A 23,315-nucleotide genomic window follows, 5' to 3' on the forward strand; every position below is an offset into this window, starting at 1 on the left:
TTGTCCCGCTGGCAGCCTGCCAAGTTTGTGGCATTAACAGACTCTCCTTATAGAGAGTTTTTACGTTCAAGTTCCTCAGTCCTTTCAGCGTTTGCTCTTCTAACGGCCCGTGGCTACAGTAATCATGTGTGTACTGAGCTTCACTCTGCCTGTATTGATGCTAACTAAGCAGTTGTTTGATTTTATCACTGCAGGAAAAACAAAGAAGCTGGAGGTGACCTCAGGCGCTGTCGGGCATGCAGGTGTGTGTTTATGCAGAGAGGCTATCCACGCTCACCTTTTGTTAATGGCGATGTCACTGTAACATATAATAATTGAGTAATACATGTAATGTCAATTAACCTGTAAGTGGGTTGCACAAATATGAATCACTTATAGCATGTATTAAAGTAGTTGCCTGACTTCACTTAGATTTTGTTTGCAGATCATTAGGGTTGAACTTTCTCGGAGGAAAGCATGCATGTGTTTACAAAACACTCCGGGATCAGATTGGCTCCCATGACACTCAGCAACTAACACTTAAGCAACGTTTATTTTGAAAACTGTTTCCCACACAGCTCAGGACTTAAGCTCAGGGCTTAAGCTGCCTATAACTTGCAAAATGGTAGTTTTGTTATTTTGTCATTGAAATGTCTCAAAAGCAAAATCATTTCTCAACTTTTTAATAGGAAGCATCTTTTGTTAAAGTGAGGAGGGTCAGCTTAATACATTTAACTTTCACACTGAGGACTGTACATTTTACACAAAATGTAATTCACAGCTTACACAAAAGGTAAACATCCACGTAAACAGACAGAAACACCATAGACTGATTGTCTGAAGCAAACTGTGCAAGACAAATAGCGACAAGGAACAAGGTGAGTGTATGCATGACACAGTGCACTGGTATTTACTCCCAACATGTCCACTTTTGATATGCAACAAGGTCTGTAAAATGTCCTTCATCTGTACAGTTAAGGGCCAAAAGCCTCTCTTCATTTGACCTTATAAATCCTTTCACTATCAATATGCAACATATGTTAACTAAGTGGGTTTGTGGCATTTAAAAAGCTATTTAAAAATAATTCACTTGAACCTATCATTCTATGTAACATGTTTTAATGATGGTCCCAAAAGTTTCCAAACAGACAGCCTGGAGAATTTGTTGGCTATGATCTGGACAGAGATGACTGTTATTATAACTCTTTAAATCTCTGTCCAGCTTTGTAAAAACCTCTGTTAGCTGCGTTGAGCTCGGGCCAGGTTCGAGTTCAGATACACCACAGTAGCTGTGATATCGTCCCTGTACATGCGAGCCAAGTCCTCTGGCAGAGCGAGCATGGAGGCCAGTCTCTCCTGGCAGAGTTCTCCGTACTCCCCGGTGCCAAGAGCACGTCTGATGAGGTGAGTGGCAGCGTTGGTGTCCAGAGCAGGGGAGGCTCGGGCCCTACGTTTAAGCAACAGCTCATGCATTTGACCTAATTTGAGCTGCCTCTCAGAGGGAGAAACCGGAGCCTGAAAGAGGAAGGGACAGAAGGAACTTGGTTTAGGGTGATGGTTCAACGATAAAAATGGGTTATGTGCTGGGAATAACACTAGTTTCATTTTGAGTCCCCATACAAACCTGGAGGTGAATCCCACTCAGGTGCTCTCCAACCAGACGCACAGCCTCTTCACTCCCCAGTTCATCCCACAGGCCGTCAGTGCCAAGGATCAGAAAGCGGTCCTTAGGTCTCAGCTTGTGATACGTTAGCTCAGGTGCCACATCCAGATAAGGTGGAGTTAGGTAGTTAGGTGGAGTGTACTGATACAGGTTGAGAGAGTCCAGGTCCACTCCGGACTCTAAGCCGGCTAAAATGCTCTGCTGCAACTCATGGCTCCACTTGAATCTTACGTCACCAAACGCACGCAGTGGCATCAGAACCTGAGAGCAGGATAAAAGGTTAGGACTAAACACTCAGCAGACAACTCATTATACAGAGCCAAAACTAAGAAGAACTCTCACCCCGAGAAGTCTGTCATCTGTGACCACTGTGTCTCTCTCTGAGGGTGGGTGCTGGGCCCTGATCCGCTCCATCTCCGCCTCATTTTGGGAGTTGTGATCCTGGGAAAGTGGCAAAGCGCTCCACGAACCATCCTCCTCCTGCACCCCTAGAACTACCCGGCAGTCACCGGCATTCGCCACATGGATCCCTTCTGTGCCAACATGAGCCACAGAGGCAGTGCAACCAGCAAACGCAACCTGGACAGATAATGATACCTGTGTATCGGCATTGTCTGACCTTCAATACACTTAAGCAACAAAGCAAGGCATATTGTTTTACCTGAATGGCTGTGCTTTTCATCAGGTCATTGGAAAGAGGGACTTGAGCCTCTAAGGAGATGTCCGCATCTAGCCTTTTGAAAGCACGATCCAGAGCATCAGGAGGACTGAAAAAAAGGGAGATGACGGAAGGTTGTTGAAGATGAACCAATCACATGTGGATTCATTTGTATATTAGATATTCATGCAGGTGAAAATCCAAGCTTTCTCACCTCATGCCTTCACCATGTTCCTCACTGTCCAGTAAGTTTTGCCAGAAGACTCTGAGGTGGTCAATGTAAAGTGAAGCTGATTCACGATAGTTAAAGTCTGCATGGTGTTTGTACCACTGCAAGATAGGGGGAACAGGTCTGCCATGCTCCATGCATTTCTCAAGCTCCTCGAGGCTCTGCTTTGGCATCATAGCAACTGCTGTGTAGTACAGCAGCCGCTCGCTGACAGCCTGTGCACACGCCCAGCCCCCATGGCCGTCAAACACTCCAAAGAGCATGCCCTTTGACTGAGGAAGACAGGGAAATCTTATTAGAAGGGGGAGAAAGTAGAGACATAAGTGCACAGACACAGGAGGAGAAGATGCATACCTGTAAGCAGGTGGCTGCACTGCGACGGTCTTCATTAGGAGTGTTAGCAGCAAGCTGGTTGCTCTCAAACTTCCTCACAGCACTAAGGCCCCTGCCATCGAACTCTGGAACACTAACAGTCTGAGACATAGATGTACATGATAACGCGTAATTAAAAAGTTATTATGATGCAATACTGATATCTGATCAGAAAACAACTTAGGAAATGAGAAACATGCATTTTGTGTTATCACATTCAACAAGTCACGACACTAGAACATGCTTCACCTGCTCATTAGATCGCAGAATACTGTTGATCTGGACCTGGTTGAGCTGGAAGTCTATATCCTGACGAGTCGAGAGGTGTCGCCCACTCTGAGAACAATTTGCTGACCCATGTATACTGAAGCCCAACTGCTCTGCTCTGGAGGCGCCCCAGGATGAGAAGTGATGATGGTGGGCTGGTCGTGGCTGAGAAGAAGGGAATGCTTCAAAGAGAGTAAACTGAACAAACACAGAACACTGTTCAGTCAATATTAGAATATGATTTACCGTAAATTAAAATTCATATTCATAATAAAATATTATAATTAAACAAAAGTTAATCATACAGGTTACAAACCTGTGATGAAGCAGAGCAGGGGAGTGTCAGTGTGTAGCTTGAAGCTCTTTGAAAGATGCTGGCGCACACACGTCCAGACATCTCTAATGATCATACGCTTCTGGTAGGCTGTTGTGCAACTTAATCAGTCGGATGTCTATGTCGAGGGAAAGGGGAAACAAATTAGGTAATTGTGATATCAGTACGATTCATGAAGACATTAGACAATAAAGGAGCTAACGCCAAGACAGCTAGCTCAAGGTTCCGAGTTAGCCGGCTTAAAATTAACATGATTTAAGTGCTTCAACGATAAGCCAAATCCGAATAGCGCCTTGTTTTGACATTTCTTTTGTGTATGTTTAGACAAGATAGCTGGATTAAATACGCTAACAACGTATAAAGTTAACTTTAAAACGCCGTTAGCTTGGTAAGTTAACGTTAGCTGGCTAGCTTCGCTAATGTCTACATGTTAGCCCTAATCTTGTACAAAAACCTAGAGTCAGCAAAACGTCGGCGCATAAACTGATGTGCACAGTATTCGTTAAGTGTGGAGAATAAACACATACTGATTCAAATACGTACAAACTTAGAAATGAATCGATGTCGATGGAGAAACGCCGTGACTCCACGCATGACGCCGACGTATTACGTCACGGCTGTGTTTGGAGTGTTTTGACGATTTCCGCTGCCTTGTCGAAAAATTCTTCCTTAGCTGATTTTATATTTTTGATAACAAACAGATGTGAGTGCACTGCATGAGGATAATGTTATATCATATTACACGAGTAGCACTACACTGGTTTTAACAAGTTAAGGCTTTTAGGGGTGACGGATTTCCATCGACTAACATCCCTTATCAAATCATCCTCCCACTACAGAATCACCCTGCCCCAGCAGTAGCACATCTCGATGGGTAGCACATATCAACAGAACACCTGTGCTTCATAGGGGACATCAGTGCCATTTTTTGCCTCCCTATCTTGCGATTTTTTGTGTTTATTACTCACAAAGTATATCAGATGCCCTAATGAAAAAGGGGAATGACATATTGTGAGAAACAATTTCACATTGTTATACTTTTTTGTATGTATTGAATTTGTTATATCACAAGTAATCTGACTTTTTTTTTTAGATAACATACAGTTCAATAACTGTCTTGATTCTAAATTAAGCTAATGTAGATCAAGTGAAGAAAGAAAGATGAACAATTTTATTAGAGTAATATACAATTTGATGCTGAAATCAACCAGCCATGCCAGCCAATGTGTTGTGTTAAATTGACCTAAATCAAGTGTTTGTTTACAATAATTTCTCGGTGCTAACATCACGAAATGGTACTATTAATATTAGCTAAGTTTGGTATCAGAAAATAAAACTGCTTATATGCACAACATTGTATATATTGCAAATTATTTTTGTACATGAAGTTTTACTTGTGTTATTTTTTTTTTTTTTAGATAATTGTTTTGGCTTTTGCCTTTATTAGATAGGACCGATGAAGTGAGACAGGAAATGTGGGGAGTAGAGATTGGGGGTTGACAGGGCACCAAACGGATTGGCAGGCCAGGAGTCGAATCTGTGATCAGTGCGTTGAGGACTGTAGCCTCTGTATATGGGGCGCCTGCTCTACGAACTGAGCCAAACCAGTGCCCTTACTTGTGTCATTGTGTGGTTTAAAATGTAACAGAGTAAAATTTGAATATTTAAATAAATGTAATTGGAAACTGAATTGTAGACACTACCAGAAATGACTAAATCTTTTAACTTTTGCAACTTTGTTGTACATGTACAAATATATGGTGCTAAGCTATATACTAATGAAATATTACTCAGAAAGAGCTGAAAAGTGGTATGCTCTAAGAGAATCAAGTACAATTTATAGCTGGATTGTAGGTATGATTCAGTGGCATCATCCTTTGTGTAACAGAACACAGAAATTTGTGTCACTTTCATTTCATATTTACAGTAAGCGCAACATAGCCACCTTAAGACCGTTTTAATTAACTGTATGCTGGCCTTCTCAGTGTGGAGTGGTGACTTTATTAGGCCCACCACTCTAATACTGAAACGGACCTGTTTTGTTGTCAGCAAAAAAACTGTAAAAGGGGCTTTACTGTACCACACTAGCGCTGTAAAAACCTTTTCTTGTTATCTTTATTACGTTACTAGCAGTGTTTTGCTTTCCCCACTATAGCACCGCCAACTTTGCTGTGTTTTCATGTAAATCGTGTAAACTCAGTAGTGAATTATGACACTCTCGGGCTTCCATACTGGCGCGGCGCAGACTCGGCGTCATGGTTACTACGAGCTAATTAGAGTCCAATGATTTAAGATAGCTTGCTAGTTCCGTAAAATACTTAAATTTCTTTCGACAGCTCACGAAATATAGATTTGCTAGATGTGGTGAATTAAAGAGATATTCTTGTTTTAATTTATCCAGACTTGGGTGACTTTTTACTGTTGTTAATGGCTTGTAAACCAAACAGTCATTTTACAATCGCAATGGGCAAATCAGAGGAATCCAGCAACAGTCGAAACAGTTAAGTTGTTTGTTGCTTAAGACACATTTGGATATTTTTAGTTCATTTTAGAAGTATGTAACATTGTAAATATACAAACACGGGTCTTGTTAACACTTTATTTGTGATTTCGTATTTCAGCTGTGAGGACAGATCTCAGTTTGCTTCTCGAGTGTCTGAAGTTTCAGATGAAATGTCCTGATTTACAGAAACAAGCTCTTCTTGCTATTAACTCAATCTGTGAAAAGAGAGGTAATGTTTAACTTTTTATTACGGAAATTTAAACTTTTCTCTGGTCATTACCAATTCCTATACACACTAACCGTCCCATAGTCCCTTAGTCTGGTTGGTTTTAAGACAGTTAAGTTAGTCAGTGGCGCATTGGCGTTTTCTTTATAACACCCTGATATAATATCTTTACTCTGTCTTGTAATGTTTTTATTTTTTGTATTTCAGAGGATAATGTTGACCTGCTGAGACAAATGGGAGGCGTGGAATTCCTGAATAACCTCTCCAAATCCAGTTTTGTTAATTCAGATGTTAAGGAGACAGCACTCTTTACACTTTGTACCCTGGCAGAGGCCAATGGTAGGCATGTGTGTGTGAGGCGGATTTTATGAAGGATGTCCTTTTTACGTTAAATGACACATTTACATATGCATAATCCACTATGTTTTTTCCTTCTGGTAGTGTATTGCAAGAATTCTCTGTGCAGAAAGGAGACATTTGCAGACCTTGCTGGTTGGTTGATGAAAGAAGACATCCCGCTGACACAGAAGAGAGTGTCTGTCTATTTGCTCTCCGTGTTGGTAGCAAACAACAGTAAGATCAAGGCTCCACAACTGGAGCGCGAGCGGCCGTCCCATATATGTGCATGTCACTTTACATGATTTTCCTTTGGTTTAGTGTCAAGTTTATGAAATCTGTTACATAAAAATTGAACAAAAAGTGTGTGTTGGGGGGAGTTCATGTTATAGACGACTTTTGAAAGTATGATGGTCTTGCTTTATGTTAAGCAGATGTTTGTAGCAATCATGTGTCTGTTTTTGCTTTCACAGAATCAGGACAGACTCTAGCCCAAACCACTGGCTGCTTAGATATTCTTCTGGACCTCTTCAGGTATTTTATGATAAAACATTGTAATCTCATGTAGCCAAACATCTGTCACAAGTTTACATAGGTTTGCATATTAGCACATATAAGCTTAAAATTATTGGTCTTTGCAGGACAACTTTCCCCCTCTCCACAGAGGCTACTCTGAGAGCACTTAATGCCACTCAAACCTACCAACTTTGGGCATCTGTGTCAAGTGCTCTCTGTGGATGTGTGAACAACCCCCAGAATGGTAATGTCATCTGTGTGTCTTTCACAGAGCATGTTATCCATGCCATCTAGGCGACTATTTTCAAGTCAAACTATGGAGAAATGCATCAATTTCATATCTACAATAAGGACAAGAACTTTTTCCTTTTGTTAATTGTGTCTTCCTTTGTTCTTCCAGATGAGGGGCAGCGTATTTGTGTGGCAGCTTTTCCCTTAATAAAAATCTGGCTTCAGCAGATCACCTTGTCACGCACTGAGATTTTCCAGTCCATATGTTCCTTCATAGCAATGACAGTTGCTAACAATTGTAAGTTACACGTGACAGAATGGACTTTTGCCTAAACTGCAATTTTTATTTTATTGTGAAACCCGTTTAATCAACAAATCTTTGTTTTTGCAGCCTGTGTTCAGGAGAGTTTTTCTGCCTCAGGAGGTCTGGACAGTCTCACCCTTGCACTGGTTCGTCTTGCCTCTGCAGCAGACACCAGCTTGTTGTCTTGCCAGCTTTCTGTCACTATATCGAAGACCCTGTCGGCTTGCATCACAGATAACAGTAGGTATCGCTCTCACACACAGGTTCATGCAGCTTACAGTTCACTTTAGGAAACAAGTCCGTCTCTTATCTTTGTCTATTTTGTGTAGCTGCTCTCGCTTCAGGCCTGGCCCAGTACGATGTGGTTTCCCATCTCTTCTTCCTGCTGGCAAGCCCACACCTAGAGTCTGAGGAAAGGCTCTCTGTGTTACTCACCTTGGGCCACTGCACTGTGGCCTCTGGTAAGACTGCACAGTAGTGTTCTGTTTGTGTCTTAAGAGTGTTCTTCCTCCTATATACACTTTAAACACTGGAGCTAATTCCACCCTCTACTACTGACTTAAACTGTCTTCCTTTTTTTGTCAGTGTTACATGAGTATTTTTGCTTTCCATAAATGTATCATAATTTGTGTCTGTAGAAGAGCACCAGTCCCAGCTGGTACAGTGTGGAGGCCTGCCCCTTATCATAACCCTTCTCACAGAGGATACAAATGAGGAGGTTAGAAAGGCTGCTACGTTCATATTGCAGACCTGCAAACATGCCAGTAAGTCATAACAGTGTTGTTTACATCAAACTGTAAGTATTTAACACAACACAATTTACACATTCACATTTAATACATAGCAATCTGATATTTTATCATCAAAGATGAATGTTTAAAAGCCCATACAAGCATAAAAGCAGGGTGGCTCAGTGTAGCACTGTGTTTTTAAGGCAGTTCACCATTTAGATTTTGTTTAACTTTTTGAGAGTGTAAGTGAGAAAGAGGAATTGAATAACATGGGGGTCGAATGGAGAACACATAGCACTCATAATAAATGATGTATTTGTCTTTGCCGGTGAAGCCATGTCCTTGGAATTGCCCGATTTGATAGTGAGACAGGGAGAGACTGAAAATATGGAAGGCTTCAGGAGCTCAGCCACAGAGTTGCTGCACAGGATCGACCTGCTAGAGAAGAGACAGGCAAAGGTCAGACAAACATTCACACAGATCATGTATACGTGTATGTAGAGTAGAGTCAATTTGTAGCAGGGTGATTCATGATGTGTGCACATGTTCTTCTGAAGGCTGAGCACGAGATGGAACACACAGTCCCATCGACTTCATCTGCCCCTCCAGCCTTACCTCAGAGGGAGAGCATTAAAACCCTCCCAGCAGGATTTAGATGGACCAGCTCTCCTAAGCATTTAGAAACAAGGGGTTACAACATTAAATTTCAAACTGCCAGAAATGTGATCAAGAATGAGGGTGACAGCCTAGTGAGAAACATGAGCTCCGATTTAAGTATGCAGGAAGAGAAAACCAGAGGAGGGGAAGTGTGGTGCCCAGTATGCAAGGGTACTGGAGCCTTGTCCTCCCATCTGCGGTCACTAGAGGGAGACAGAGCACATCAAACAGCAGACAAGTCAGTAGAGTCCCACATTGTCGATTACTTCTAACTTACAAAAAACTCCTTTTAAAGGCTTTTATAATGACTTTCCTTCTGTTTTTGTTTAGTCTCCTGTTTATGCTCCCAGCGCCAGTGAAGCACAGTGTGCCAGAAGAAATGATGAAAGGAAAAACTGCTGAAAAGGGTAAGAGTTAAAGATTTGCACCCCTAACAAACTTATTATTTTAAGTTTTCTTATTAAATTAAACTCCAAGTATCATTTTTTTGTGTTTAGAGTTACAGGACAGTGAGATTAATAATACAGGGGAAATCCGAATGGAGGAACGACCATGCTCTCAGATCCGGTGTTCAGGTAGGAGAATGTTAAGCGGCCAATCAAATAATCATCCCTGTATTTAAGTTTTTTCCATGCATCCCTGTTCTTTCTCCCATTTAGGTTGTGTGCTGCCTTTCGAGGAGGTGAACAGTCGCACTTTTGCATCCCTCCAAAGCTCCTGCCGACACAGCTGTGACATGCACAAGGTTCTCCAGGAGGCCACAGAGCGGTTCAGGACTGCTTACTGCAGCCTTCTGTTCGAAAGAAAGTACCAAGGCAACACTTTGACGCAGGCCGACCCAGACTCTGACAGAGTGTCTGCTGCAATGCCACAAAGAAGCTGTGAAAACTGGAGGGGTAGGAGGCAAAATGCACAGAAAATACTTCTTGCTGCAATCTGATTGGTCAGTGAGTTAATTTCGGCTCCCCTGGTAGTTCCTGTCGAGCACACATTATGAAATTGAGCTCTCTGCATCTGTGGAGTGCTTCCTAAAGTTGGTGTTGGTGTTTCAGGGTTGGCAAAATATACCTCTAATCTGGTTTACTGCCATTTTTTTCTTCACTTTATCATAGAATATTACTTGAATCAATGTATCAAAGTAATTGTGATCGGCAAAGAAAGAACGCTAATAAACCACCAGTAAAATAACTGCCAAATGGAGGACTCACAGTTACCATGAGGCTTACTGTGTTGATGGATGTCTCACTTTACTTGTCACAACAAGTCATTACTTCTATGACCACCCTTTGTATGTTTTTATAGAAATGGCATATTTTTTTCAAGTGGGTATGTATAATAGTGCTTTACCTTGACGTAGATAAATGTAGATATACTACCAACATATACATAAGATCCTTAACTTAACAGTTTCATACATTCAGTTTAATTTTGTTTAATCATCACCTCAGAACTGTTTCTGTCCTCAGTATGAAACACACATTATTGTCTGCTATACATTGTCTCATATTCACTCTCCTTTGAAGATGTTTGCCTGACTCCGCTGCATAAAGGAGCAGGGACGGGAAAGAGCTTCTTGCCTGATCACCACTGGAAGAATTACAACAGTAAGAATTATGCAACAGTGTGATTCTTATTTAGCTCTTAATCACAGACATGTCTTAACTGTAGACTGTAGGAAATGAGTACACGTAGATTAAACACGTCAACAATGTGTTGCATAAGAACATTATAGAAGTTAAAGATGAGAGAACTGAAAGTATGAACATAAATGAAGCACGAGATCCAAAATAAGTAGAAGAAAGTTGCTTCCTTAAGTTGCAAGCCAAGCCTATGTCATATGCTTAAACTAAGTTAAGACAGAAAAAGTTTAACAGATGATTTGAGTATTAAAAGTAGTAGATTACTTGTTGCCTGATGTTATTAGATAGAGGCCACAATATTCTATTAGTTTTATTTGTGTGTCTTCTTCCACCTTTTACAGACATCACTTTGGCTCCACTGCGCAGAGGGGCTAAACAAGGGATATCGACGTCTTATAACAAGCCTGGTATGTTTGTGTCACTATCACAGCGACATATCAGTGATCGTTGCCGTTTATATTTTTCACACTGAACAGCATTGATCTCGCCATTCCTCCCCTCAGGTCCAGGCTTGACTCCCCTGAAAAGGACTCGTCTCGCTGAAGGTAAATAAGCGATACCAGACAATGGTATTTACAGTGGATCACTTTAAGTGTGTGTGAATGTTGTGATTGCGAGCCTGTGGTGGGAGCTGTCCTCCGCTGTGTGTTGTTGGCAGCAGACAAACAAAGAGCAGGAGGAATGTTGAACTGCAGCCAGTGTTCTCACAGTGCAGGCCAGAGCTGGTTCAGAGCAGCACAGCTGTATGAAGCTGTTTCACACTCTGTAAAACACACTGTCTGTCTGTCTTTGTGTGTGTGCGTGTGTTTGTGTGAGAGAGAGAGACAGAGAGAGGGATTGAAAGGGCTCGTTATGATTCTTTTGCGTAATGCAAGTGACATGGTAGTGCCATGTCACTTGCATAACATACAAAGGACAGGCTCTTACGTCTGCTCCCTTCATGATTTTGCATGTTCTGTCCTTGCATTACATTTATAACACTGTAGACTAAAACTAAATGGATCTATATTTTGTGGTTTTTATTTCCATCCGTCTCTCTTTTCTCCCCTTGCTTTCAATCAAGCTCTCAGTCAGACTCTCAGCTGTAGAGAGAGGCGCTGTAGTTGAGTGCAGCCTCTCTGTGCTGTCATGCTGAGATTTACTATATCTTTATACCTCTCAGCCAAATGTATTTTCCAATGCTCCCTCTGTGAGTCCACATTTGGGAGAGTTTATAGTTTTTCTTCCACTGCACAGTCCACAATTTCATTCTTTCTCTGTCCAGTTCAGCATTTTTTCCACTCCTTCTCCTCTTCCCTGAAAAAAAAAAGTCTTAGTGTTGCCCTCTTTCCTCCTGCCTTCTCCTCCTCGTTCTTCTCCTCCTATGTTGTTTGTGTTCTGCAGCTGTATCAGCCACAACTGGTGATGCATTATCGCTCAAATGAGGAGCAGGACAAGAGAGAAAAGAGTAATTGTCTCTCTGTACGTGAAGTACGAGTTGCAAGAACCTGGCGTCATCTCAGGCTTTTACACAAACACGCACTTTTTTATGTTTACACACAGAGAAAGAGAAGGAAATAAAAGTGGACATTCAGCTGTTGATGATGAGATAAAGACTAACACAGATCACAGTTCATCTGTTAGAGACACATTTGCAAGTGCTTATATTTATATAAATAATAATGATAATAATAATAATAAGAGGAAGAAGAAGCTTTATTGGTTCAGCCCAATATAGCCCAATAATAAGCAGCTCAAAGTGCTTAAAATAAGGAACATAAAACAAGGATAGAGTGCCATAGAAGTAACATGGAATGTAAAAACCAATAGATAATAAGATGAGGATTGAATGCGTAAAATAAAATGGACAATTTTAAACTTAAGGTATATAAAGCCCACCTAATAACGATAATAATAAAGTTAGAAAATAGAGTACAAAGAATGTGTATAATTAAGTAAAATACAACATTTTAAAAGAAGAGCAGCAGTGTACAGAAAGGTTTAAAAAAGCCGGTGTCATTAAAGTTATAGATAGTTCAAGGCTAAAGGGAAGAGACACGCTTTAAGCTTCTTTTAAAAAGTATTCAGTGAGCTGGCTTCCCTGTTATCTACAGGTAGTTTGTTTCATAGCTTTGAAGCGTAATTAAGAGAGGGTGAATCTCTTTCAAATGTTGCTGAGGACCTCCAGTTAACCAGCAGCTGATGATCGCAATGTTGCTGAATCCAAGCTAAAAGGAAGTATACAAAATAGCTTGGTCCTAGCCCTCTAAGGGCTTTTATACTAGGAGGAGGACCTTAAAGGGGTAAATGGACTGTACTTATATAGCACTTTTTTAGTCTTCTGACCGCTCAAAGTGCTTTTACACTACATGTCACACTCACATTCACACATTAAAGACAAAGGCCTAAGTGGCAATCTCCAATCAGGATTCTATGCCTATTCACACACTGATGGCTACGCCTTCTGGAGCAATTTGGGATTCAGTGTCTTGCCCAAGGACACTTCGACATGTGACTGTAGCGTTCAGGGATCAAACCCCCAACCTTCCGGTTGAGAGACGCCCGCCTCGACCACTGAACCCCCAACCACAGAGCCACAGCCGTCCCATCAGGGCTAATCAGGGCTTAATGTAACAGGAAGTCAGTGCAGAGCAGCTAATACTGGACTAATGATGGTTTCAGTTTTAAAGTCAAGGGGTAAAAAATATTTAATGGGGTGAAAGGAGGAAATGTACGGTGAAAATAACTACTGCATTTGAGAATCACTTCCCATTTAGAAGCAGCTTCATGTGAAAATCATGTAGCTGTGCCACTGCTTCCTCATACCATCGCATGCATACTGCAAATAGTAAGTTTGTTAGTTTGTTAGAAGTTTGTGCATCCAATTACTCTCGTCTGTTAGAGTAATGTAAATGCATATAAAATCACATACTTGCAACTGTACTACCATGCCATGATCATTTAAACTGGACAAACACAGATCTTAAAACATCAGATGGTCAGTATGAAATTGATTTCCATAGCGTGCTGAAATCAGTTGAAACCAATTGCTGCCTGGAGGTTGTGAAATCAATTTAAAGCTGTACGATATGCTTTCCAGAATGCCTTCGAGTAAAATGTGCTATTAATGGGTGAAAATGAGCCGAACCACCAGTACGGTCTATTAACATTAGTCACACAGGCGTCTCTCTAGGATGTTTTTTACTAGGAATAACTAACGATATAAATGTGTTTTCAAGCATGTTTCAAATGATGACTTCTTCTTTCTTTCTTTTTGTGATTCTTAGAGAAGAAAGAGGAGAGACTTCAGCCACGAGGAGGCGCATTACCGGCTGTGCGGAGTGAAGAATTTGGGCTTCTCCTGGAACTCCATCCTGTGGCCGTACCCCTTCAAACCCGCACGCACCAATGTTGACCTGGCTACGAAATACAATAGGCTAATGGTAACAGGGAAAAATCTCTTTTAAACAAGAAACCTGGCCTTTTCTATCATATCTGTCAAAGTGCATTTAGGTTGACGGCCTGGTTCTTTTTTTTCTCTTCAGAAAGCTAAACCCACAGAAGCTAGCTGTGCGTAATCCTGGTGCTGAGATCCTGAGCCTTCTTATAAATACCTCCTCTTAATATAAGTTATGATTTATCTAAAACACCTTCACTCCTTTCAGCTAAACCACTATTTATTACACAAAATATTCAAAGAGATATTAATTTCCTTCAGATAGTTATAATATATTGTAGTGTATTTGTATTTATGGGTTTTTTTGTACTTTAAAAAGTTATAAAAGCACTGTATAACGCTTTTGCAGATGTTGTTAGTTGTTATTTCTGTTATTTAAACAATATTCAAAACATTAAAACAGTTCTTAAATTTTTGTCATCTTCATGTTAATACTTTCTAAGTTTTCTTATTTAAAGTTCTAATTTCTCAGATTTAAATATCCCTCTCTTTTACGCACCTAATGGCGACAAACGGTTACGGTTGTAACTCTTGATTTTCCTCGCTTTCCTTTTCAGACTGTTTGCCTTCATCTGAGCGTCAAATTTGTTTTTGTTTCTTTGGATTTTCACTTATTTTTGAAGTCGTATCTGTAGTCATCGATCTTTTCTTTGTGTGTTCAGCCATAGTAGATTACTGTTTACTCGCAACGCTTGCAGCGACCGGAAAAGCAGCCGCTTAGCTCCGCCTACCCTCTCCGGCAGACCAACCACTGCTGGGTGATGGAAAACGCTTCACTAACTGGGCGCCGCTTGTGTTTTTTGCCACAGACACCCAGTCCATAAAAATACTGTATACTGCAAATGCAAAGGCTTTCATCAGTGGGCCATAGGTTCAGTCACCATTGTGTTGCCTCATTCAGCGATAGATAGTGACATAACAGACATTTGTTTACATGAAAATCTTCGAGATTATTACTTTAATTCATGAAAAAAGGATAAAGTGTCAGTTAAGACTCAGACGCCTTTAGAACATCTTGACTGATTTCGATGTACAACCTTTATGTAAGGGCCATGTTAAATCCTTGTTTGTTGTTGCACTGCCATTGATGAATCACCACCACTGTGTCACATGTACAGTGTGTCTGCCAGACTTGATTGCAACAGCACCATGTGTTCATGGGTTGTTGCAGTAAAGAGGCCCAACCCTGAACACTTTGGCAACGATTCATGAAATATTCTGTCAGGAGTCTTTTCCAGGTCAGGTCGGATTTCTTATTCTACATCTGCATTTTCATTTAAGCTGATGAAGTTAGCCAAAAGGTCACAGAATGTAGTCCAGTAGAAATGGGAATTAAGGTGAATTGACTTTGGTAATGTATGAGAAAGCAGAACATACCATAAAATCATGATGTGACAAAATTTTAATGTTAAACTTTGGTAGAAAAGTAAATAGTAACACACAAAGGAAAAAATGGTATTTCCATGTGACACAGCCAACGAGAAGAGGGCAGACTGCTTGTTTATTGAGCTGAAAGCCTCTGGTATGACAGGAATCACAAATAGTGTAAATCATGCTGCTGATCTATTCTCAGTGTGCATCAAGCACTAGCTCATTCTGCTAACTGTGTCCTCTACCAACAGCTAGCTTAACTGAGATCACTGTCTGAAGAGAGCCTCTCCCACTCCACCGGGACTCATCAGCATGTTGCCAAAACTATGGGTCTCAACCGCCTGCCATGCCCTGAGGCTTATAGGCTTTTAAAGATAGGTGTGGCTGGACAAGACAACATATTTATTGGGAGTGCAGCCTAATATGATTATGAATTATGACAAGTGGTGCACCACAATGCTGTTCTGATATAACTTGTGTGTTATAAAGTTAAACAGAGCAGCTGCACGTCGTACATCTTGATGACACTGTAGAATAGTCTCTTCATTAGGTAGCACTGCTGTCAAAATGGCAGAGTTTTTCTCAGAGTTTCCTTTCTATGCAGGCAGAAGTGGCGTCTCATACCAAACCACTGACTACTGAGTCAGGATGTTGGGATAGCAATGCAGTGAGAGCAGGGGGGGGAGTGTGGTGGGAGAGGCATGTGAGGAGCAGATTTCTCATGGACTGAAATGCAGTCACACTAAAGACTTTTGACCCAGGCCCCCCGAAAACCTCCTTCCTCTGGAAAGAATGTGGCTCCGTCCCCCCTTCCCTCCCCTTTCTCCTCCCTCCCCTCTCATCCTCTCTCCCACAAGACTGTGAGAAGGCACTGTCTTTCTTACATGCTCTGCGCTGTGTTGGCTGGAATTTGATTTCCATATGTACACTGTGTTCCACACATGTATACTGGTGTGTTGTTAAACATGTTGCATAATGGAGAAAGCTCCAGTGGCTCCTTTATGTGCGTTTAAGAGGCCTGCTAAGTGCTCATAATGATGGGACAAGCCTTTATCTGCCTTAGCTTTGTGGCCTTGTATCTACTGTCCCCTCATTTATATTCCCACATTTAATAAAACAAGTCTTCAAGAAAAACATGACCATCACACATGAGGAATAATAGTTTTATTTTTACAAGCAAGCCACTACTTAGGTTAAAAAAACCCATCTTATTTGATTAAAAGAACAACAGAATGGTGATCACACCGGTTAGAGGAATATTGCAAGGTCCCAATATGAGTATGTTAAGGAATACATGTTTATTGGACTCTTGTGTCTTGCTATAAAGCGGTCTGCACATACTGTCTCCATCTTTGCATTGCTACTGTCCCTTGCCTGTCATTTTGCATTAACTTGTGAGTGCTGTGCATTCCCATGTACACCTACATCAGATTTTACTTTTCAGTGTGTACACACTTCCCTTATGAATGATTCTTCTATAGCAATGGAAAGAAATACATTTAAAATCTTGTTTGGTGAGTTTGCATAGAGAACGATCTCCGATGTCGAACAATACACTGACATGTCCGCACATGTTCCCTGTGCTGTTAGAGCCTTTACCCCTCACCCACACACCTCGTGGCTGTATAAATGTATCAAAAACATATACGTGTTAATATTTAATTTTTTGTGACAAGAAATCAGGTGGTTCCAGAGTTCATTTGGCACATTAGGTTCATTTTGACAGAGAAATAACCATTTGCCTTTATTAGGCCCCGTAAAGAGTAAGAAAAACAAACATCATATCTGTGATTCTTTCAGACTTCATGGACAAGGTTAAGAGCATTTCACAGAAAAATATTCAATCACTTCTTTCACAAATCCTCCTCTGTGGATTCACATCAGCTCGGCGGGAGTGCTCATGTTTGTGATGAGAGTGTCGTCTGGGATCTTGACATCAGTGGGAATGAGATCAGTGAGAAGGTCACTTCCTTTCAGCTCCAAGTTCTTTAGGAGTCCGTTTACATTTTCCATGTTGACATCATTCACTAGCTTCTCCAAATCATCTTCAGCCTCCATCTCGATCTGCTTCTCCACAAATTCTGATGTTTCCTCAGACTTTTCCGGCTCTAACATTGAAACTACGGGAACTTCAATGTCGTCTTCCTTGACCAGCGGGATGTCTGCGGGCTCGTCTGCGATGAGGGGTTCAGGGATAGAGGGGATGTCAATAGGTTCAGGAGCTACATCAGGGATGCCAATGTCGATCAGAGGTGGTGACGAGAGCACTGGCTCAGGGAGAGGCTCTTGGCTGAGCAGGTCTATCTGCTGCTCCAAAGCCTCAGCTGGGGCTGGAACAGACTCTGGGATGGGCTCAGGTACTGCCTCAACTACTGGCTCTGGAATTAAGGTAGGCTCTGGTAAGAGAACGGGCTCGGGTTCAGGAACGGGCTCTGGTTCAGGAACGGGCTCTGGAGCAAGCTGAGCTTCAGCAACCGGTTCTGGTTCTGCGACAGGTTCTGGCACCGCAGCAGGTTCTGGTTCTACAACAGGTTCTGGTTCTGCAACAGGTTCTGGCACTGCAACAGGTTCTGGTTCTGGAGGTGACGGTTCGCTGACAGAGACAGGAGGCTCAGGTTGGACTGGAGCTGGGGTTTCCGCTGCCACAAGCTCTGGTTCAGGGGCAGCAGGAGCATCCGCCCCCTTACTCACTGCTACACACGGTTCAGATGGTAAACACGCCACTTGTGCCACTGGCTCCCCCACCACCACCTCTAGATTCTTTACGATGTCGACAGCCTCCTGAGTCTGCGTTATCCCAGAGTCCTCTGCTGCTGGTGTGGCAGCTGGTGTGGCTGCTGGCTCCTCTGCAGGCTTCTGTTCAGTCGCAGCAGCTTCAGGGCTGCCGGCTGGGGCGTCTCGCCTTCTGGTTAACCTGTTTCCCATGATTAACCTGTCGAGAAGAACGGAATGAGAAATAAATCATTTTCAATTAAAAATAGGTCAAATTGTAATTGTTTACAAAAGGGGAATACAATTTTTCTTTATCTCGACATTACATAAGATTCCTGTTGCAGTCATTGTATGTGTAGTGAGGTGTTGCTTTCTTCCAAATTCTTGAATATGAAACTGTTCAAAATTACAAAAAAAAATACAAAAAGAAAAAAGGGTAAGAGTCTTAAACGTGTCAGGGTACACTGAACTGATTGAGCTTAACTTTTTCCCTTTTGGGAGGTATGGTACATGATGTTCTCTTGCACACATCCCGGGCTGAATGTACAGCATGTGCTATACGCTGTGACGGGATTAAAGCGTCACTATATGGTGAATGTCTCTAACATGCCCAATATTTTTTTTTAAAGGATTTGTTTGTTCGATTCTTTCTTTCTTGCTTGCTTTGCACTGCATGCAACCGCTCACGTGTTAACGCCATTAGAAATAAATCTGGACGAGTTTAACCTGCACTGAAAACGTTTGTCACTTAATATAGCAGTCCCATGAATTAAAAAAAAGAAAGGTGTATGATTTCCCTTTGTTTGCATTTTGAAATTCTGTAAAAGAACCACCTTGTTTCTGCTGACTTTGAGAACCACCAAGCATTTAAAAATGTTTTTTTCAGTAAATACCATCATGACGTGTCAAAAATACAGACAATAAATACAGCTTTTTAAAAACAGAAACAATCTCTGTGATTTTACCAATAATTGCTGAACAAAACAAATCGAACAAAGAAACTCTTGCAGACGACCACGCCTCCCTCTCGTGCTGAACAAACTAAAAAATAACCAAAGTGTACAGAAATAAAAAAAACAGCGTCGGTTATAACATGAAGTAAAAACAAAAATAACCAACCTTTTAAACCTCTTTGCGTTGCAGTAAAAGCAGAAAAAGTCGCAGATGATCTCGCACCCTCAGCGTGGAGAAGCCCGCAAATCAAACTGTCTGCTAGGGCGCGTACCACTTAAAGCAATGCTCTGCAGACGCTGCTGCTCTGTGCCGTGCGCGTTCACGGTGTATGCGCGCGTCGTGTGCCAACCCCCTGACCGCTGCACTTCCTGAGCCACAATGAAGTCTTCCTCTCAGATCTCAAAAGTAAGTAAACAACACAGATTCAAACTACATTTATACTTTAACCAGTCAAACTGAATATGTACTGACCCGTCAGTAAAAGATAAAAAAAAATATATTCCGGTAATTTGGGGATTTTTTTTATCATGACAGATAGAGACAGTCCTTTCCATTTAAACGTGTGTGTGTGTGTGTGTGTGTTTAACAGGAAGTAGGGCGCCTGAACATGTTGAGATCAGCTGATCTGCTGCTGGTTGAACATTAAATCTGTGACACATTTATTGCTAGTTCAAGTGTGTTGCTGACAACTTGGCAAACGTCCCTTTTAAGGCTGATTCTTCAAGGTAAATCAATGAAGTTCACTCAAATACTGATTGTACAGGGTCTTTTTTGTAAATATAAAAAAAATACTCTTGTGATTATTTTTTTAAGAAATGATTTGTTTTGATTCAGTCAACGTGAATGTTATATCTACAGGGCGGAGTTCAGACGGCCTAAGACAACTTCAGTTATGGCTGTTCTTTCTGCGAGGAGACCCACAGGGCACTGTTTTTGTATTTGGATGTTTCTCCTCCTGCTCGTCTTCGTTCAGATGTTAACCTCCCTGATGCTTTTCGCTGGTGTGTTCATCCTCTCCAATGACACTAGCATCAGCCCCTACAACTTCTGCAGATTAACAGATCAAGATGGCGAACTGTCCTACTGCAGACCTGTTAATGGAGCTGAATCTGAGATAACAATTAACATCCTCACAACAATGGTTATCCTGGGTCTGTACATTCCAGTAGTGCTTGTGGCCTTTGCCCTGCTGACCATGATGTTAGCAACTTACGCCAAAGACAGTGCGGCACTCTGGTTAAGCATGGGTTTCCAGGGTGTATCAAGCCTGCTAATGCTTACTGGCATCATCAGTTTTTTGCTACTCAATTGGTCGTATGTGAGCTGGGAACACATGACCCCCTGGTTCTACGTCTGTGTGGCTGTGCAGATCGAGCTGGGGATCATGACTGTGCAGACCTTTGTGTCAGGGAGGAGGCTAAAGTCTGACTGGGACTAGATGGGTCCAAATGAAAAGTCCTCCTCGTTTTGTTCACAGAAAAGAATCTTGAAGCTAAAATGCTTGATGGAGGTTTAATCAAAACATTTTCTTTATAAGAATTCAAATTATTTTGTTACATGTTGTTTGTAACGTTGCTATCAAACAGTGTTTAAATCTTTGCTTTGTTCGACATGCTATACTGAAAACCAAAAGCGTTTTCAGATTTTGTGATAAACTGAAGATTGGGTTACATTTCTATTTGTGAAATCAACTGGAACAAACTGTTCTTGTCTCTGCCTGCTGCTACAGAGCTCTTGAGTTCTAGACAAACTGGTTTGAGAAAGTGAAGGCCAACTGTGTAAATAAATCTCTTACAACAAAAAAAATGGATATATGGCCTGCTTTTTTTGGTATGTAGAGGCCTTTCAGAGATTAAAATGGTGTAAAAAGGTAGTAGAGTAATCGAGTTGATGCTGACAGTTGCAGTCTTGCTGCTTGTTCAAGAAAAAACAGCTTCTTCATCATTTATTTAGAGAAGTATTACAACCTACAACACTTACGTAAAATAAATTCACACTCAAATAAAATAGTATGCTGTATGATCTTCCAGTTCAGTATGAATGTAAAGCTTTAATCTGTGGTGTCAACATGAGAGAGCCTGGGGCTCTCTTTTCACAGAACAGTATGTAAATTAGTGGAAACTCAGTGTCAAATGTTCAGTGATTTGCTCACGTGGTTAAAGTAGTTTTCTAAAAGCTGCATATCTCTAACCACTGAAACGAACATTACCACAGATAAAGTTAGTTTCACATTTAATGTCAAAGGATCCACTTTATATCTTATCTCTACATCTTGAACTTGCTCTGCCATCCTGTTAATTCATGTTAGTTCAGTCCATATTGACATTAATTTAAAGAGCACCACGAGATGTAAAGATGTAGCAGCTGCCTTGATACTGAAAGGCTGCAGACTTTGTGAAGCCAGGCTTTAAGATGCTTAATGGTAACTTTACATACCAGTTAAATCAAATTAAAGAATAATTTCTCCGAATTGTAGCTTTATGGAGGACTTGTCACAAGTAGTACTGATAATTTCAGTTGAATTTATAACTTTGATGGAAGTGCATATACAGTTCATCATTAGGTAAAAAAAATTTGTCGCACAAGGCATAAAGCATCATCCTCCTCCTCTGCTGCATTCGCTGGCTTCTGTGAATGCTCCTTTTTAGTCTCTGGTCCTGACCTTTGACCCTCAGGTACCTGATGCTGCGAGCTCCTGGTGTACGGCACTGTTTCCACCTCTGTAATGTCCACATCTGTTTCTGAAACATATGTCATCTCCTGGGCATCACTGCAGTCAAACGAGTCTTCCTGTAAAGCCTCTGTCAGCGTCTTTGAAGTGGCAGGTTTTTCCCTTATCTCTCTAGTGCTGTCCTCTGCTTTGTCTTCATCCTGTGTGTGAGGGGAGGGTCAATCATTCACATTTTACACAATGCTTTAGGTAAGTTAACCTGTTTCAACTTTTTGGAGGCCTATATGGGAGTTACCTGAAAGGCTTGAGCTGGAGCTACATGCAGGTTTACTATCATTTGATATACTTTACTTTGCATGTATAAGTGAAAAACATGTACAAGGATAAAAATATTACTATTTCTACATAAGTAATGCTTATATATACCGTGGACTTTCAAAGCATTTCTTCCTGGTTAGGAAATTATTTGAACGGTTATAGAAGAGAGAAACAGCGCCACCTTGTGGTCGGTCAGAAGAGCCACGTCCTCGGAGGCAGCGTTGGTAAGATATGAAACAGCCGCTTCCACCAGCTCTTTCTCGTTCATACAGTAGAAAACAGCCCTGAAAATACACCCGTGTGTATTCGTTAACCACTGTGACTTAATGAAACATAATACCGAGACTTTGAAATGATTACTTTCGCCAAGTACCTCGCAGTTTTCCGTTTTCTCGTGCTCTTCAGCGGCTCCTTCTCTGTCACTTTCCCCTCCTTCTTCGCCATCCATGAGGGCAGCGCCCGGCGCCTTTCGGACATATTCGGCTCTATTTCACAATACTTTCACATCATTGGTACATTTGTTTCATGGTTACTAAGGTACGACCCTCCATTTAGTGAATAGGAAACAGAAAACAAGGGGTTTGCATTTTGGTGAGGCCACGTGACCACAGTAGCTGTGTCTTCAGCGCCACCCAGCGGACAAACAGCTTAATGCGCCACAAGGAATTACTTCCAAAACACAATGCTGCCTACTTATAATATATTTATGGACAAAGCGATACGCTCAATGCAACAACTCTTCTTTTTGGGCATACATGTGTAGTCTTGTACTGATTCCAATCAGTCTATTTGGTGGCATTAAAGCTCCTCAGTTTTTAAAAATTCTTTCTTAGAAAAATAATATACACTTTTTTGTCGTGTCATTATAACAAAGCATCATATTTAACACCTTGGTCAAATGCTTTAACTTTATGTAAATGTATCTCAGTTAGGTAATTAAAGCTCTAAAATAAATGTAGTGATGTAGGAGATCTAATTTGTTGCCTCTTTCAAAGAAAGTGACTGAAAAAACTACATTGTATATGGTACAATATAATGAAGTTGTTTTCCGTCTCTCATCTATCGTCACTTCGATCTTGTACAAATGTACTAGAACACTTATATAAACACACACACGCACAAAGTACACACACAAACACACAGATGGAGTACACACACACACACACAGAGTACACACAGAGAGAGAGAGAAAAGAGTACAGTTTATC

The 23,315-nt window shown here is 41.3% G+C and overlaps 4 protein-coding genes and 1 long non-coding RNA gene across 5 annotated transcripts; 2 read left to right on the forward strand and 3 right to left on the reverse strand.

Moving 5' to 3' along the window:
* Positions 1-613: 613 nt before the first annotated feature.
* Positions 614-4,108, reverse strand: pdp2 (putative pyruvate dehydrogenase phosphatase isoenzyme 2). The gene is made up of 9 exons (XM_069686589.1): positions 4,046-4,108; positions 3,485-3,620; positions 3,151-3,366; positions 2,884-3,003; positions 2,515-2,801; positions 2,304-2,409; positions 1,985-2,221; positions 1,604-1,903; positions 614-1,494 (listed from the first exon to the last, which is right to left on the reverse strand). The coding sequence occupies exons 2-9, from the start codon at positions 3,563-3,565 to the stop codon at positions 1,219-1,221; spliced, it is 1,623 nt and encodes a 540-aa protein (XP_069542690.1). The 5' UTR covers positions 3,566-3,620; positions 4,046-4,108; the 3' UTR covers positions 614-1,218.
* A 1,857-nt stretch (positions 4,109-5,965) lies between these two features.
* Positions 5,966-14,307, forward strand: terb1 (telomere repeat binding bouquet formation protein 1). Its single transcript, XM_069686102.1, has 20 exons — positions 5,966-6,002; positions 6,124-6,234; positions 6,439-6,570; positions 6,673-6,804; positions 7,041-7,101; positions 7,209-7,327; positions 7,484-7,612; positions 7,706-7,858; positions 7,948-8,079; positions 8,257-8,382; positions 8,684-8,808; positions 8,907-9,244; positions 9,337-9,413; positions 9,504-9,581; positions 9,666-9,902; positions 10,530-10,610; positions 10,988-11,053; positions 11,123-11,191; positions 12,191-12,264; positions 13,913-14,307. Exons 1-20 carry the CDS (start codon positions 5,966-5,968, stop codon positions 14,090-14,092), a joined length of 2,457 nt encoding a protein of 818 aa, XP_069542203.1. The 3' UTR covers positions 14,093-14,307.
* Positions 14,308-16,609: 2,302 nt separating this feature from the next.
* On the reverse strand, positions 16,610-19,379 carry LOC138613097 (uncharacterized). The gene is made up of 2 exons (XM_069686680.1): positions 19,285-19,379; positions 16,610-18,385 (listed from the first exon to the last, which is right to left on the reverse strand). Exon 2 carries the CDS (start codon positions 18,376-18,378, stop codon positions 17,329-17,331), a length of 1,050 nt encoding a protein of 349 aa, XP_069542781.1. The 5' UTR covers positions 18,379-18,385; positions 19,285-19,379; the 3' UTR covers positions 16,610-17,328.
* Positions 19,380-19,460: 81 nt separating this feature from the next.
* Positions 19,461-20,911, forward strand: LOC138613265 (uncharacterized). Its single transcript, XR_011309721.1, has 3 exons — positions 19,461-19,524; positions 19,709-19,844; positions 19,978-20,911. It is a non-coding gene; the product is annotated as an uncharacterized lncRNA (long non-coding RNA).
* LOC138613264 (uncharacterized) lies at positions 20,710-22,650 on the reverse strand. The gene is made up of 3 exons (XM_069686894.1): positions 22,482-22,650; positions 22,290-22,392; positions 20,710-21,990 (listed from the first exon to the last, which is right to left on the reverse strand). The coding sequence occupies exons 1-3, from the start codon at positions 22,583-22,585 to the stop codon at positions 21,679-21,681; spliced, it is 519 nt and encodes a 172-aa protein (XP_069542995.1). The 5' UTR covers positions 22,586-22,650; the 3' UTR covers positions 20,710-21,678.
* Between the last annotated feature and the right edge of the window lie 665 nt (positions 22,651-23,315).

Source organism: Semicossyphus pulcher, unplaced genomic scaffold (assembly GCF_022749685.1).
Source record: "Semicossyphus pulcher isolate SPU_LCO1_2020_fin unplaced genomic scaffold, fSemPul1.0.p SCAF_8, whole genome shotgun sequence".
NCBI classification, from domain to species: Eukaryota; Metazoa; Chordata; class Actinopteri; order Labriformes; family Labridae; genus Semicossyphus; species Semicossyphus pulcher.